General features: G+C 43.2%; 1 protein-coding gene across 8 annotated transcripts in view; it reads right to left on the bottom strand.

Annotated features, from left to right (window-relative positions):
- Positions 1–81: 81 nt before the first annotated feature.
- dlg3 (discs, large homolog 3 (Drosophila)) overlaps positions 82–18092 on the bottom strand; it is an 86788-nt gene continuing 68777 nt past the window's right edge. For 7 of the 8 annotated variants that reach the window (XM_028588742.1, XM_028588743.1, XM_028588739.1 and 4 more), the window contains 11 exons: positions 10872–10986; positions 8960–9136; positions 8774–8849; positions 8090–8189; positions 6571–6612; positions 6403–6453; positions 4603–4704; positions 4341–4513; positions 3949–4058; positions 3749–3840; positions 82–3250 (listed from right to left, as the gene is read on the bottom strand). In XM_028588742.1, the coding sequence (XP_028444543.1) occupies positions 3144–3250; positions 3749–3840; positions 3949–4058; positions 4341–4513; positions 4603–4704; positions 6403–6453; positions 6571–6612; positions 8090–8189; positions 8774–8849; positions 8960–9136; positions 10872–10986 (1145 nt within the window). In that variant the 3' untranslated portion in view covers positions 82–3143. Of the gene's footprint in view, positions 3251–3748; positions 3841–3948; positions 4059–4340; positions 4514–4602; positions 4705–6402; positions 6454–6570; positions 6613–8089; positions 8190–8773; positions 8850–8959; positions 9137–10871; positions 10987–16488; positions 17003–18092 lie in introns of those variants that run through there. The other variant, XM_028588747.1, reaches the window with a different exon arrangement.

Below are 18092 nucleotides of genomic sequence, written 5' to 3'. Positions count from 1 at the left end.
AAAAGTGGGCTTATTTTAATAATTGTTATTTTTTAAAGCCACCGAGTCGTTTAAAGTGCAATAACAAGCAGATCAAAATCATAACTGAGTCACATATTTTATTTTCAAACAAATAAACTCTTGTCAAGTCCCAAAATAAAACCCAAACAAAAGTTGCAGGACTGTGTTCCCTCATGACTAGGACAGGGAAGACCATGAGGCCAAGTGTCCTGATAGGCTGTACCACCTGCAGTGACAGGAAGAAACTACTGTACAATCAAAGGGTTCATGTTTGCAAGCACTTACTGCACAGATGTGCTATAACATAAACATCACCCAAAAGTACAAACAAGAACCCTGACCCCCCCACCCAAAATTAAAAGCATATATGTCATAATTTCTCTCATCAGAACAAAGACCCTCATCAATTATACACACACAGAGGCATTCAGGTTCCATCTTGTTATATACCACAACCTCAATGGAAAGAGCAAAATGAAATCAAGTTCTTTGGGCTTTGACATGACTGACTGAGGTATAAATACCACACACATTGTTAACAGTCAGCTGTATTTCAACTAAACACCAGAGAGGACCAATTCTAAACTTCTAATGATGTATTGATCAATGCTCCTGGTTTCTGTGATATTGTGTAGGTTTCTGCCTGCATCTCTTTAATTATTTTACAATATATTTTTAAAATCTATACACCCAGACACGTTCCACAAGAAATCACATGTAGACAGGCCCTACTTTAGGGAAATTAATTCCCAACTGACTAGTTAATTTCCAATAGGCATTTGAAGAGAAATACCAACAATACAGCACATTTGTATGGAAATTATATCTCAATAGTAGCTCAAACTTTACTTACCTGACATTTGTGGTCTATAAAACATTTGTCTCAGTTTGATTCACACATGCATGAAGCACAGGTGAGGGGGATCTGCTGGGGGCTTATTTACATTGTACAGCTACCACACCCTTTGAAACAGTCTGCAAGCAGTTTATAAATGGCTCTGTTCCCTTCGGTTATTCCCTGAACTCTGGTTTTGACACAGGTAATGACAGCTGGTTTAGCAGTGGTGCCTGGCAGGTGGGCACACCTGTTCAGAAAATGCCTGCAGGTACAGGTGCTCTGTGGGTGGGAGAGAGCAGGGGACCCAGAGGTCTTAGGTTACCACTTCCTGTTGGGTCTGGCTCTCTGAGAAGACAAAAAAAAAAAAAAAAAAAATCCTTTGCGCTCTTCAAAAAGCTGAGGAGGAAAGCGAGAACGTTCACAGGATCAGGGGCCACAGTACTCCTTCAGACGCACTCTCTCACATGCACACATTAACATACAGTGCCAAGATCTGCATGGGAGGGTGGAGCAGGTCATTTCAATCCTGGTGATGCCATACAGCCAACTCAAAACGGTTATAGCCCCGACGGCCTTGAACAAACTCGCCACCTCACGAAAAAGAGAAGACATGATACAGCCCGATTACACTGTTGAGTTGAAATTGTACTAGAAGTACTTGTTCACATTTGACAGCTATGAACTCTGTGTCATTGCCAAAACATGGCCCTTTCAGTCGCAGGGGAAATGGTATCTGTACGTTAAAGATTCCTGAGCTGGTCTAGCTCACCCTAGACACGCTAAGAGCTCAACACAGTGGTTCAGTACCTGCCAACAACAGATTCATCAAGAATTTATACGTGTAGAGATACACAAAGCATGTAGGTTTTAATCAAACCCAACTTTAGTGTTATTTTTGGTAGGGGTACAGGGGGACAATCCAAAACAGGATATATTAACTCTTTAATCATTAGGACATCCAATACAATTATTGTCTTGTTCTACCCGTTTTAAGGCCACCGTTATGGCGGCAGATAGGACAGTACCATATGACCATTCAATCGGAAGAGAATCCTCTTGGAAGGCAGAGAGTGTAATAGGGTGGTCTGCTGCTCAACATGAGTTAGGAGGCTCTGGCTGTCCAAATTGTAATCCAATGGCCAAATTCTTTACTTACACAGGAAGGAAGGTTGAAGTGCAGGCGAGAAAAGGCGCCCACAGAGGCGAGACTTTGTTTTATCTATTGAAGAGGTGAGACTTCGTTTTTAACTATTGCACTCAAGTCAGGCCTCCTGGCAGCTGGATGACACAAACAAGTAAGAAAAGATTTGAATGTTTCCTCTCTTTTCCGTGTCAATTGTGTGCAGCCTCCCTCACAGACAACAGGTAGTCAGTCACAAAACAGAATTTGTATTTGATCTAAGGCAGTTTGGTGTTTTGCAGAGAGCCCAGTTACACTTCTCTACCTCCAACCTTTACACAGAGCAGCTAAAAACCACAAGCAAAAAATCCCACAAAGAAAAAAGAAAAGAAATTTAACAGCCCTCCAAATTGACAATTCTAGTGAAGTGTAAAATGTGTAGTATTTAATATGTAGGAAAATCTCAGTGGGGTTTTATCATTTATCTTGTGATTTCATAATATAAATGTAGAGATTCACAACGCGTTTCTTCCTCTTGATCTGCCTCCCGAGATGTCTTTATCAGCTGCAGCACAGACAACTGGCAGACGACCAAACAGCAAGCTGGTTTGTGATAAATAGATCACCAGTTTGTAGGCTCCACTAATTTCCTCAGTCATTATAAACAAGAGAGATGACTCCTTGAACAGTACCATCAGCAGGGCTCGATTTTTATCCAGTCTTTAGAAAAGAAAGAAAAAAAAACAACCTTAATTGGTCTTCACTTTTCATCTTGGGTGTCTTTTTAAATGTGATCTGATGAACATTTACAAAGTGTTCCAACTTGGTATGATTTGTCTGTTTCCCTGCAACTTCCTTTTGAATCCCAACTCCTCTCTCCAGATTTCTGTAACATTCTGATCTTCAGTCAGTCCTAGTTCACAAAAGGATTTATTCCTTTTTCCCTTTTGTTGACAAATTCCTTTGGAATGGCATTTCCAGTCTTGAATGGATTTTGTTGAGAAACTCATGCAGGGGTGTGCACAGTCACAGTAATGGTGATAAGACTTCTTTTTCCATTTAGAGAGTAACATAATGATGACACTAAAACTTGATATGAAACATATCTGCAAAAAGGAAGTGAGGAGGGGGGCTATTTGGGCTTGGGTGGGGTCTCTGGGAGGCAGAAGGGGGACGGCGGGAAGCTCAGAGCTTCTCTGAGGAGGGGATCCAGATGTAGGGACCAGACTGCTCCTCGATGATTAGCTTGATTTTGTTGTAGATCTCCTCTAGTGAGTCACCCTGTACAATAGCTGGAGACAAAAACACAAAAAGAGAGAGAGAGAGAGAGAGAGAGAGAGAGAGAGAGAGAGAGAGAGAGAGAGAGAGAGAGATTATATAATATATGTGTTAGTTGCATCCGAACTGGAGTTAGATAGATAGATAATTAGTCGGCAACAATTTTGATAATACATTTTCAGTTAACTGAAGCAAAAATGCCAAATATTTGCTTTTTTTTTTTTTTTTAAATGTGAATTTTGTGTGTTTAAAGTTATAGTGCGTAGTTTCTGTCACCCCATGAGGAATTCTAAGTAATGACAACAAAACTGTCGGGGCATCCACATGATACAAGCCTTGCAGTTGCTAGTAGCCAAGGAGGACACGGAGGATAAAAAAAACATGGACTCTTCAGAAGAGGTAATTATCTTCACTTGAGTTTCTGCGCACGAAAATCGCCAGACGCCACAATCTTCTGAACATTAGCCACAGCCCAAGTCAGAACTACAAAGCAAAAGGGCAGTGAGACCAACCTGTGAAATACTCTCCAAAGTCTTGCTCCAGCTTAACTGCCTTGTCAAAGACTTTATTGGCCTGCTCGTACGTCTGCCTCTTATTCATTTCCCTGAAAAAGACAAGTAGCTGTGGTTAGTATCACAGACTTATCACTCCTATCTAAACTACAGTATGTTTAAAAAAAAAAAAAAAAAAAAAAAAAACAGCTCAAACTTACATTAGGGCTTCAATGGATTTTGGTTTAATAAAGATGGCAATCGGATAAAGTTGTGCTTGCTGCAGTCGTTTTATGGCATTCCCAGACACATCCAGAATGCAGTGTTTCCCCTGTTGGCAGGTAGAGATAGGCTTCGTTAAAAAAAAAAATTAAAAAAAATACTAGAAACTTCTAGATTTTTGTCACACAAGTAGGCCACACAGGATTAATCGTGGTTCTTGTAATGCTGCAAAAATGACTACTGCAAACTAATAATTTGGTAGAACATTAAATTACAAATGTCTGCTTTCCGATTTAGCAGGAAACCTAACATTCCTCTGGTTACATTCCAAATACACCAAACCCAATGTGGTAACCCAATCGCACAGAGAAACCCAAGCCTCGGTGCCTACCCTCTCAGCCACAGTTCTGACAGACAAGATGCTCGTCCCATAGAGGTTCTCATTGAACTGGCCAGCCTCAATGAATTTATTATCCTGAATGTCTTTCTCCATTTGTTCTCGCGATCCCACAAAGTGGTAATCCTGGCCATCCATCTCGTTCTCTCGCCTCGGACGAGTCGTATCTGCAGAAGGGGAATGGAACAAGTTTACTTTTATCACTGCTGGTACGTTTAGTTGCACTGTCTGGATCTGCTTGTTGCTGTAAACTCACGGGGTACACAGGAGCCAAACTTGTGGGGAAACTCAGAGATGAGGTCATCATTTACTCTGTCCTTCATGGGGCCCAGTATGATCACAGGCCTTGTGTAGTGAACTGCATTGGAGACAAAGAACTTAAGGTGAGGCTACATGTTGAAATGTACAATGCACATAGTTTGACTTATGCTATACGTTTTTAGTAGGGATGCACAATATAATCGGCAATCACCTTGGTATTGGCAGACATTTGGCATTTATTTATATATCGTCATCGGTCCGATGAGCAAAACTGGCGACAAACACATACCCACACAGGATTTACATGCGGAAGTGGAGACGGTAACGTCTGCGGTCTGAGCGTTGTTCACGGTGAAAAAAATCAAGACATGCGAGTGCAGTGTGCAATGCTTGCAAGGTCGAAGTAATGCGAGAGGATGCCGTGTAAAATCCTTAACGCCACCAATTTGATCACTCATATGAAGAACCGCCATCCAGAAGTTAAACAATTTCAGGAGCAAGCAGCTTGGTGAGAAGGCAACAACTGTTGGCGCAATTATTAGAAAATGGAAGAAGTTCAAGATGACGGTCAATCTCCCTCAGTCTGGGGTTCCATGCAAGATCTCACCTCGTGGGGCATCAATGAACTACAGGGCAGGACCTGGTCAATGACCTGAAGAGAGCTGGGACCACAGTCTCAAAGAAAACCATTAGTAACACACTACGCCGTGATGGATTAAAATCCTGCAGCGCACGCAAGGTCCCCCCTGCTCAAGCCAGCGCATATCCAGGCCTGTCTGAAGTTTGCCAATGACCATCTGGATGATCCAGAGGAGGAATGGGAGAAGGTCATGTGGTCTGAGGAGACAAAAATAGAGCTTTTTGGTCTAAACTCCAGTCGGCGTGTTTGGAGGAAGAAGAAGGATGAGTACAACCCCAAGAACACCATCCCAACCGTGAAGCATGGAGGTGGAAACATCATTCTTTGGGGATGCTTTTCTGCAAAGGGGACAGGACGACTGCACCGTATTGAGGGGAGGATGGATGGGGCCATGTATCACGAGATCTTGGCCAACAACTTCCTTCCCTCAGTAAGAGCACTGAAGATGGGTCGTGGCTGGTCTTCCAGCATGACAACAACCTGAAACCCACAGCCAGGGTAACTAAGGAGTGGCTCCGTAAGAAGCATCTCAAGGTCCTGGAGTGGCCTAGCCAGTCTCCAGACCTGAACCCAATAGAAAATCTTTGGAGGGAGCTGAAAGTCCGTATTGCCCAGCGACAGCCCCGAAACCTGAAGGATCTGGGGAAGGTCTGTATGCAAGAGTGGGCCAAAACCCCTGCTGCAGTGTGCAAACCTGGTCAAGAACTACAGGAAACGTATGATCTCTGTAATTGCAAACAAAGGTTTCTGTACCAAATATTAAGTTCTGTTTTTCTGATGTATCAAATACTTATGTAATGCAATAAAATGCAAATTATTTAAAAAAAAATCATACAATGTGATTTTCTGGATTTTTGTTTTAGATTCCGTCACTCACAGTTGAAGAGTACCTATGATAAAAACTTAGACTTCTACATGCTTTGTAAGTGAGAAAACCTGCAAAATCGGCAGTGTATCAAATACTTGTTCTCCCCTGTGTGTGTGTGTGTGTGTGTGTGTGTGTGTGTGTGTGTGTGTATATATATATATATATATATATATATATATATATATATATATATATAGTTTAAAAATATCAGCATATTGAATATCGGCCAAAATCCAATATTGTGCATCCCTAGTTTTTAGTCAATTGTGGAGAAGTGATTCACTCACTTTCCTGTCGAATGACTGGCTCATAGGAAAGAATTGTGTCCTCCTGTCCCTCTGTAATAGCAAAAAGCAAAATCATCAGAAAGTTTACATCTTATTTAAAGAAACACAATAGAAGTCCTGGCTGATAAAATGCAAAGGAGAATATTCTACAGATGTCCGGGGACTCACTCGAACTGCTTTCACTGTCACTTGTGTTGGACGTCAGGCATTCTGCAAAAGCACAAGAGAGGGAGTTGCAGATCATTTAAAAAACAACAACAGAGCCACATTTAAATTCAAATAAATAATGGTATGGGTGAAAATAATTTTCACCTGCCTCAACAGCATTAGGGGGGGGAAAAAAAGCACTTTGTTTCTCAACATCTAGGCCATTAAAAAAAGATAAAGAAGAAAGCAGAAGTCTTGTTTGATGTGGCAGCCATGCTCTCGCAATATTAGGGAAGTGGTTTTAGGTGTGAGCAATAGGAAATTAAGTGTTTCCTGTGACAATATCCCAAATGACCCCCAACTCCCTGGGCAATGTTTCCTATTGCTAGATCTGTGCCTGTGGCAGCGGATCTCATATCAGGGAAAGACAAAGAAAACATACAGGCATTACGCCATCCACAGGAGGGAGGCAGGAGCTGGCTGACTCAGGGGAACTGGAGGGAAAAAGTGTTTCCAACCAGGCATAGCAACATTCTGCTCTGGTGACAGATATATTCCAGCTCTCTATCTGAGAAAACTCTGCTAAACAGTTATTGTAAAGACCCCAGGAGACCTTCAGAATAAGTGTAACGCTCACTCACCATCCCTTGGGAATGCACATTTTATGTGTACTGTGAATCTGAGTTTTTGTGTTTGTGTGTGAGCCCGCACATAGGTCTGTGTGTGTGTCACGCTAAACTAAATGTGTGTGGTTTAGCATTCCCAGTTGGGTCTGCAGTGACAAAGCATTTTTTTCTGAGCTCAGGGGACAGCTGCTTGACACAGTACAACCACACACTTACTCAAACTCTTTGATCCATAAAAGTCATCGCTTAACCCTGGGAAGTCCTAGATGTCCCAACAGGTGAGAGCAGAAACAAAGAGAAGAGAGCAGACAGGAAGAAGAAGAGGTTAGTGAGAGTTGGGGCAGAGAGGGAGAGAGGAGTGCTGTGTAGTGCTCGCCAGGCCCACTGACACATGGCGCTGTGCTGTACTCATTAAGCCTGAGCCCCACTTTGTTCATAGTAAGCCACGGCCTTTCAATTACACAAGTCCAATCCCATTAAAATGGGATTTTGACCTGTTAAGTGTTAAAGCTTCAGTCCAGTTAATGAGATTCTTCTTGTTGTGGGTCAGTGACTGACTGGAGAATTGATCAGGACTTATACAAGGAGTAGCATCACGGTGTAAGAAGGCCAGTGTGTTAATGCAGCCAAGCACACACACACACACACGCACGCACAGCTGGCAGCACACACTCCTCTGGAGCCCATAGACAGATGCACAGACACACCAGAGAGAGCCCCACATCTCCAGCCTGATGCCGGCTCTGCATGTGGGGCATCTCTCTGGGACAGTGAAAAAGGGATGAGAGTGGTGCATCACACAAACCATCCCTGGAGGTGAGCGAAAAGATGAAAGTTGAGAGACAGAACGGAAGCATGAAGGGGATAGGACGAAAACAACACCACCCCCCCTCGATCACACAGCTGGTACTCACGTTCAGACTCCACCAACTCCTGCACAATATTCTCCTTGCTCTTGTAAAACGGGAACTTGCGTGAGAGGTTGAAGCTTTTTTTGCGCTTTACTTTGACTGGCTGCTTGTCGATGTGTGGGTGAGAAGGGAGGAGGGGGGGGCAATGAGAGGGTGAAAACAAAAACAGAATGGGTTTCAATGAGGGTACTCAACACCCATGCAAAAAAACAAAAGAAATGCAAACAAACAATGCACATCAGATAATGAAAATGAGAAGCTGGGTGAAAATGAATGGTATATCAACGTGAAGTAAACAGGAGTCCGTTTGCCAACTTAAACATGTACCATTTTCATTCAATTGAATCTGCTTGCATTATAGATGACACAGACAACATTTACAGCTGATTTATCCATCTGCAAATTACATCTGACAGATCAGCCTCTGACAAACGTGCAGACATTTTGTAAGTGCTCATTTCTTAATATCCACGAGCTGTGGAGGCAACAGGGCCCTCACATCTCCACGGAGGTTCTGTGTAATCTATACAGTAATATGAGCGCCTTTTGTGCTCGCTTCAGTGAGCAGGTGCTGGTCTCTTTCCCACACTCAGGGGGAAGTAGGCCATCTCCCTGGGAGCCCAGCAGCAGCTCTGAAGGCAGCCTCTCTGGCACCAGGGCAAGGAGCAGCTGGCCCTCTACACTTACCCTGTTGGACTCAATCATGCCTGTCCTGGCGTGGAACTTGACTGTTTTTAACCTGGCCCGCTCTTTCTTCTCAACTCTGGAGGAGGGGGGGGAGAAAGCGAAAGGGAAAATACGTTTAGGCTGGGCATGAATGGTAGTAGTCACATTAGCTTTGTCTGGCACACTATGAATGAAGTGCGAGTGTACCTTTTCTTGCTCGGAATGACCCCAATCTGTTCGCTTTCTCCATGTGGCGTGACCAGCCTCGCCTGCCACCACTCGTCATCAGAAGCGTTTATGACATGAAGGATATCCCCATAAGAGAAGCTCAGGCCTTGGCTGGGCAGGCAGCTGTCCCTCGTTCGATCATAGTCAAACAAAGCTCTGCAAAATCAAAGGCTTGGGTTACACTCCTTCCTTCCTTTTATCTTGAATTTGTGTGTAGAGATTCCACATGCATCAAGATCAAATTACTCCATACGTGGCACAAAATGGCAGCTCTGAATTTCCTGTATTACATTATTTGTCGCTTATTCAATTATTTTACATTGCTTGCATGTGGGCTGTGCCTTTACTATTATTAACAATGTGTGGAAATAAAGAGGACAATGTAACACCTGGTGTAAGTCATCTTGTGTCTGTGTAACCATACAAACATAAGGTGGAAAGCAATGTCACATCTTATTTCTGACAACACGCAATTTAAAGCATGCCGTTCATGTGCTTCCACTTGACATTTGTAACTGCCGTTACATGGCTACATACTTTCCACTACAGACGTTCACTGTTTATTGTTCTTCTGAGTGCGTCACCATCTTGTCAGACAGGTAAACCCAGTAATTTCTAGAAAGGTATTAACATGCTTTACAGGTTTTAGCTTTATTTGACCTACAAGCCTAGATCTACAGGTCATATACCATGGTCAAGTGGACAGATATGTTGTGTCCCCCCCACCTCCTCCCACCAGTTAAAGATTTTGGCTGAAGTATTCCTGCCAACTGAAACTGCAGCTGGCAATATGTAAACAGTGCTACTGAAACTGTCATGGTGCAATCTAAGCTTAACTGCCTGTGTGCTTAACAGGAAAACAAGGGCACTTTTAACACAGGTTGATGAGTGATAGTCAAATTCCTAACCGTAACCATGTTATAGCACCTTGGCACACTTAAGAGTTTCGGAGAGTATGTGAGCACACGTGACGCTGTTTTAATTTTATTTCTAAGAACACGTTAGAGGCCCAACGCCTCCACATTCCTGAGGCTGGGCTGGGAAAACATGGTGGCTCTTGCATCACCTGGCTAGCTAGACAGCTTTTCCAACATAACTGTGGGCTTTATCACCCGCACACGAGCAGTCTAGGCTCTACATGCTTCATAGGAGCCAGCCTAGAAGAAAGGCGTGAGTCAGACTGGTTAACACTCCTCTCTCTACAGCGGGCGTCTGATGAGATAACACCTATATACTCTTGATAGATCAGTGTAAGGTCCATTGCTGTTGAACTTGGGCTAAATACATCTAGTAATGTAAATATTAGGCTTCGATTGAGAGAAGCGCATTAGTGCTTCAGTAGAAATATGGCGAAGCCCTTGAACCATGGAGTTACATCACACAGTCCTTTCACCTTGAGCCCTGTGAGTCCTGCTTTTATGTGAGCAGAAGGATGCCACCTGTTTTAATTCCTAAATGAGCCTCCATCCAGTTTGGCAACTGTCCCAAAGTGTCATAACACAGGTCCCTCCGACAAGCCTCACTGTAAATCTACATTACACAAAGTAGAGTCAATGTCATATGTGGCATTAAAAACAACAACAGGGGATGCCTGTCCATCACCTTTATGATGGTGATGAATTGTATCAACCCAATGCCTTAGATTAAATGTCACCCTACAAATAGCTTAGTGTGACGAATCGCGTTTTATCTTATGATCTATGCTATATACGTCATGCTGCTGTACTCGGACAGCGTGGCTGCTTTTTGACTGCGTGCTTTTAAGGCTTTATTCTACCACACAGGCAGGTAGAGGTTTATTAGGCAAGAGTGACAATTTTGACTACGGATCTTAGAATATCATGTTGTGAGTGCAAACAGGACTGTGTGTGTGTGTGTGTTCCATCTTTACCTGACATAGAGGGAGCGTTTCTCACTGGTGCGCAGGGAGCCTGATCCTGAGCTCATGCTGCTGTTCATCATCTGCTCCCTCAGGTCGTGGATCTTGGACTCAAAGCGACTATACTCTGCATTGGAGGGAACAAACCAAACAAGCAGTGTCAAAAATAGGTCCTCGAGCATATATACTGCCAGCTTGGGCTTTAACAGTTGATACACCCAAGGTTAAGGTGGTATCAAACATGTTGAATAAAGAGGCCAAAAGAGAGTTGGACCCTGCTCTCGTTTCACTGGTAAACCGTTGGAGACCTCGGTGTCTCAGTTGGCACTGCAGTGAGCCGGAGTGAAGAGAGGAAAAGGTTCAGTGAATCCTTAGGCTGATTAATGACCCTAGGAACAGATGGTTTATCACAGATCTGCCTAACACATCCAGTAATGTCTCATGTCAGGTAATTAATTACACAGATTAATTAAGTTCAACATGGGCTCTTTAGTGTGGTTAAAAAAAGGGAAGGACTCCAACAATTTCAAATGCATGACCATTTGTCATAGGTGTGTAAATCCAGTTGCTGCTCTGGAGCACAGGGATGATATATGAATCCGCCTGGACCTCCTCGTTAAGAATGCTCTCATTAGCCCGCTGTGCGCAGCGAGCTCTGTGCCCAGGCTGCTGGAACAAGCTATGCCACCGCAGCACACAGCACACGGCTAGATAAACAGACCGGCAGATGCAGCTAGAAAAACAAGTAAGCTAGGTTGCTCACGTGATCACACAAAGGAGCTGTTGGGACCACACAAAGAAGCAGCCGTGTGAGCAACCAATTTTTGTCTTATATCTAAATGTTAAAATAGTCTTTACACTGCTGATGAAAAGAAAGTAATCGCAGTTAGTAGAATTAGGTTGCACAGCTGCGCTAAGGAATTTAGCTGTATGCAATAAACAAGAATTTAATTGTTAATGGCATGCAATAACGTACGCTTTAGCTTCAATGACACAACATATTTATGTCTTGATCATAATTAGCCTATAAAAGAACCAGTGCGAGAGAGTATTGTCCACACGTCTCTTTTGCTGCCAAGCCTTCATGGCTCGACTCCTACCTTAGAGCTTAATCATCCATAGCTGGTAACACTTCCTGTAACGTGAACAACAAGAGATCAAAGTCCAGAGTCTGTCCAGCAAGCCTACAAGTAGCCGTAAAAAAAAAAAAAAAAAAAAAAAAAAAACCTGCCTCCAAATATTATTTAGCAGAAGTTAGTCCAAGGTCCCGGAAAATTCTGGGCAGGTGCAAAAACAAGCTTCAGGTCGCTGAACTCTAACCTCCTGCCGAAACCTAAAGGGGATTCAAAGCAAACACACATCCCGCCCCGGGCATGGTGCCAGCTCTCCACCCTGGTCTCTGCTAAAAGGGTTAACAATACAACAGGGTGTCACTGCAAGGTGAGGTAACCAGACACCGTCTGACTGCCTGTAACCAAGAGCAACGTCCTAGCACTCAGAACAGGGACGGCACATTTGGAAACAAACAGCCATTCAGACTAGTCCACTTGGTGCTCAGGCACAGGAGACAGAGAGAATGGCGATGCTCCGCTTCACAATAACACCAACCTGAAAGGCTGGCTGAGAGCTGTGCCGGTGAGATAGTACTAGGAGTAGCACAGGTGGAAGGGCTAAATGCTTTGCTTGTTCACATTCCTAACGTCCCAATGATTCATCTAAACACTGTGGACATTCAAGAGGAGCAGGAGGAGCACTGAACTACCATCAGCTTTAGGTCTCTGTTGGGAAGACAGGTTGGGAATCATAAGCTAAACCATAAATTGCCGCCGCGCCTTGTTGACCACATCAGCATAAAGCAATTTCGTCAACACAATCATCCATGTACAGTATATCACTTTATCAGTGTAACGGAGTAGGGAAACGCAATATAATACATCTCTGATCAACTTGCAGCACTTACTTTATTTACAATAAAGTGCTTTCAGTTTCCATTCATTTTAAAGTCAGATGATGAGGAAGTTTACACCTGTTACACAGAAAAGGATACTGTCAGTACTGCTGTTATACTGGAGAATGAGTATCACAACAGTGTCACAGGAGAACGATACATTATACTGAGACCTAAGTTCTGTATCAACTGCTGGTTCCACATTATATATTGAGCACCTGGAGTAACAGTATTTGAAATACATCTATCAGAAGTGTGCCTGGATTGTGAGGAAATCAGATCAGGAAACTAATACAAATCAATATAACAAGCAGCGTCAGCTAAATGACATGTAATGTCAAAATCAAATTCCTTAACTAATTGTGCAACGGGATGAACTGTGATTGATTGATGACTGATGTCACTAAAAAACTAATTGGCTCAACAGGAGCTGCCCATGAAATGGGAACTTTGTGATTGATTGATGACTGTCATGTCACTGTCAAAAATCTAGGGGGCCATCGTGGGTCCTCATGGAAGTTGACAAGGTTTATTATCTATAGAACCTATATTATCCATCCCAAGCCTAAACCTTGTGCATTAAATTAAATCCTCACCTCTTGAATTATTAAAAAAAGAAAATAGAAATTAAAAAAAGAAAATGTCGGCCGTTAATAAATTCTGCACAATTTGCCTTTTATATTTGATAGAATATGTTTTGGATGGACATGCAGGGCACTCAAATCTTAACCTATTCTTGTATCAACGATTGGGGCTGAAACCTACAGCAGCAAATGCTTATTAGGGGTGGAACGGTACATGTATTCGTATTGAACAGCCCGCAAGCACTCACCTAGCTGAGAAGCTACAGGAGGTCGTGGCAGAGTGAAAACTAGAAAGGTATGCCTGTCGCAATTAATAGCAAGAATACTTTCTTTTGTGAGGGAAGGTTTCGCCTAATTAGAATTTTGTTTTGTTGTTATTTGCACGTTCATAAATAAGAGGTGCTGTATTTTCAGTTTTATAGCTGATTGTCTTATTTTGTTTACAAGTTACAGATGGAGTCTGGAGATGATGTGGGGTACGTTTTGTTTACTGTATACATCTTACTTTACACACATCAGGATGTTGCAGCTAGCTCAGGGGAGAGACTGTATGACACTAGGTGGTACAGCCTGAGACATGCACAATAAAAAAAAATTGCCTTCTGCATTTTTGTTTTTCTTTTCCCTCCATTGTACCGAACTCGTACCAAACCCTGACGTCTGAACCGAACCGTGACTTCTGTGTACCGTTCCACCCCTAATGCTGATATAAAGTAGAAATAGGCTAAATTATCTTATGACACAGCAAGTGTTACTGACTTTTATAAGAACATAATCATAGCTACCTGGTTAAGAATGATTCATATTTGCCATGTCTATTAATACATTTTTGACTTATCTAACTCTTTACAGTGATTAACCCAACATCAATTATTCATTAACAGTACATCACTACTCTCCAGCACACCAATAAAATGCTGGGAAACGGGAGTCCACAATTATTAACGATTAAACTCTTAACTCCCTTAAAGCACTTAATACACAAGAGCTAGCCTATATTTTTAGGAGTGACCCACAGGAAGAAAAGACAGCTAATAGAAACTGGGTCTATTCTGTATCTCTCACTCCCACTGCGTGTCCTCATTAGTCGTACAGCTTTTTTTATTTTATTGGGGTGGGACGGTCGCTTCTCTTTTGATCCAGTTATGCAACACAGCAGGCATGTACTTGTAATGTGAGAGTGTGTTATGTTCTCAGGGATAGTTGAGCCAGTGCAGACACACACACCCTAACCAATAATATACTGCAGGAGGAACATGTAGACCCTGGCTTCACTATTTCTACAAACTTCTGTCATGCGCATTGGTGGGAGTTTGCTGAGGGGCCATTGAGTTTAACATTTCCTCCACAGCTCTCCTCCCATTTCCTACATGCAAAGATTTTTGTGTAATTACACTCCTTCACAGTGGGGTAAGGCAGCATGTAGATCTACACCCCTCACTTCCATTCCTTCCAGCTGAATGCGAGAAGACTTGGTGATGCTCCAGTTAGCCACTGAGAGTCGGGCTCCTTAACCTTATGCAGCTTGTGAGCTCTGTTGGGGCTTCTTGTAGTTGTCAGTGCTGGCCTTCCATCAGAGGTCTGTGGACGCTCAGGCCCCGGCATCTTGAGAATACTCTCCAGGCAGTTTGCCCTGCATCAACCTTCCTCCCCCTGACTGACTGACTGACTGACTGAACATCTCACTAGGGGGTCCCTCCTGCTCCAAACTCAAACGAACGACATGTCGCACACCACTTTAGTATGCCAGCAAAATTACTGGCGACAGATCGCAGGTCACCAGCGGGGATGCAGGAAGTCAATCATTTGCCAGCGCTCAGCTTGCGTGTTTTGAGTAGTTAAGCATTGTATACAAAACAGATAGGTGTCCTTCACTGGGTTACAAAGGGGGCGCAGAGCTGACGGCATGATTTGATATGGAAAACAAAGGTTCCCTTCAACTAACCACATCATTATTGAAGATGCTGCCTGATTGGCCTGTGAGACAACATGAACTCACATGGACAAAAATAAAGCATTATAATCAGTATTTTGTAGCAGAAAGAAAACCTCTGTCAGTTTTGATCTCAGCCTGTGTCTTTCAGCTTAGCCCCATGCCAATTGACTGAGCTTGTCCCACCTCCATTCCAATGACCTGGGAGAGTTATTGGACATTAAAGGCGTGTGTTTTATTGAGAGAGAGAAAGAGAGGAATATGGAGTGAGAGCATGCTGCAACGTATGCCCCTTCACATTCCTGTCATAGTCCAACCTGAGAACTCAGCCTTGATCTAATGCTCACAATATCCTCCCCATTGTTGTTATAGCATTACTGCAGCATGCTCAAGTACACATGCAAAGAATTACAAAAACACTGAGAAAAATGCAGCTGCCAAAGGAACTGTAATGCACAGCCAATCTACAATGTACTATTACAAAGAAAGACCGGTGCCATTTTGTGAAGGCTAGCCAACACATCAATTATGCTTTAGTCAGCATGAAATTGGACTTGTGGTCAGAGAGTCCAAAGTCTGGTGTGACATACAGATGTAATGTAAATGTGAAGAGGGGAGTTCACATGTGAGGTCACCGTTTAAAACCACCACCATCTGACAAACAGGTGTTTACCTGTGTCCCCACAATGGTTTAGGTTACATAAGAAGAGTAAAGCAACGGTTTAAAGCACCTTAATAATAAATTCTCCTGCATATAAATTAAAACACAACGCTACTTCAACTGGCCACAAGTGAGAAAAAAACAAGTCATAAAACTTGCAGGTAATGGCAGGAATTCCCCATAGAAGTGGTTGTATTGAAGTACAGTAGGGGTGAGGCTATATCGCATATCTCCCGCGGTAACGTTTTCATTTCAAGGTTTATTAAAAGACTTTGAGGCCCGTGTCGCCACAGCTCTTGCTTTTAGCTAGTGTCTCAGACATAAGCGGGCCGTACGCTCACTTTGTATAACGTTACAGGAGTAAAAACTACAGGTTTCAGCTAGGAAGAGCAACAAACTAACGTCAAACTCGGTACAGTAGCAGTAAAAATAAACCTGTTACCTCACACAATTTGTTCCTGTTTCAACGTGTCAATATTTCTGATTTTTGTTCCTTTTCTCACCTCAATCAAGTGAAACTGTGGCTTTTATTTCGCCGGTTTCTACATCAAGTCATTCGGGAGTTCATGCGGCTCCTGCTCTGCTGCTGCTGCTGCTGTTGTAGTCGAGCCCATCCCCCATCGACACAGGCTGGTAGACAGATAAAAGTTGGAACTTGTTTCCCGTTTTCCACTGTCAGTTTAAACTCTCTTTTTAACTTTCCTCTGGTGTCGTAGCTCGCGATATCCGCTTAGTGTCCTCTTTCCATCGCTGTCCGGGTTTGCGTCCACGAACAGCGGGCTCGGAGTTTGAACAGGAAGAACAACAGCGGCTCGTTTGCCCGCCTTGCAGTTGGCTCAACACTTGAGCCTGCTAACACCAGGGCCGCCCCTGAACCTGAATACTTCCTCCTACAGCAGGAGCGCTGGCCTCATTTGCAGCCAGAGCTAATCGCGCATGCCTCCATCGCCGAACCAGGTGGATCTGATGTTTCATAGCAACGTTAAAGGGGTATTCCTGTGATATAGTGCTGTACTTTCTTAAAGGTCCCATGACATGCTGCTCTTTGGAGGCTTTTATATAGGCCTTAGTGGTCCCCTAAAACTGTATCTTAAGTCTCTTTACCGAAATTCAGCCTTGGTGCAGAATTACAGCCACTAGAGCCAGTCCCACAATGAGCTTTCCTTATTATGTGCCATTTCTGTGTCTGTAGCTTTAAATGCTATTGAGGAGGAGAGAGGGGGCAAGGTGGAGGGTGGGGGTGTGGCCTTGACCAACCATGCTTCCCTTGTTTGCAAGCCATGATGTCTCTCTCTTTCTCATGGGTGGGCCAAATGCTCTGGGTGGGCAAAGCAGAGAAAAGGGGAGGTAACCTTGCTCCGTATGACAACATAAGGGGGAGATTCCAGAGGCCTGTACTACGAAGCAAGATCAACTTGTCCTGGATTTCTTTCAGTAATCCGGCTTCACCTAACCTAACAACCGCGGTCCCGCATAACCTGTACTACGACGCTGGTTATCAACTAGTTCAGTCAACTCAGGGTTTCCCAATCCAGCGGCGCGCGCGTTCACATAAAAGAGGCGGTGTCTGCGCACCACGACCAATCGCAAACATCTACCAGAGCCGCATGTTATATATAAGAAGGGCAAATTATAATTCTCCATAAATATGAAGAACACAGACACGGTTTTACAGGGAAAACGCAATACAGTCGCTGCTTCCTAAAACAGGAAGGAAAGCTGGCAAAAAAATAAATAAATAGCCGACGCTGTAGATGTTTAAATCACAACGCTTATTAATATCACTTCCTCATCAGTCAGGACCAAGATCTGACCATAATTACACTTGTGCTTTCCATAAACTGTCATTGCTTTAGCCTATTATTTCAGTTGCAACCCTGGCAGTGGGAAGCGATCGTTAGAGCAAATAAAACATATAAAAACATAATTCAAACCGATGTGCGCATTGGCGACACACGGCTTAAGAAGCCGATATGTAATTCCCTCCCATTAAAATATATAGGCTATATTTCATAAAAATACCCATGTTAACGGGGTTGTTGGTCTCTAAAAAAAATAAATGTAAATGTTTTAACTTTTATGAGCGCACCCCTCTCTCTCCCCCTCT

This window comes from Perca flavescens, chromosome 10 (genome assembly GCF_004354835.1).
Source record: "Perca flavescens isolate YP-PL-M2 chromosome 10, PFLA_1.0, whole genome shotgun sequence".
Lineage (NCBI taxonomy): Eukaryota > Metazoa > Chordata > Actinopteri > Perciformes > Percidae > Perca > Perca flavescens.
This window is presented reverse-complemented; position numbering and strand designations above follow the sequence as displayed.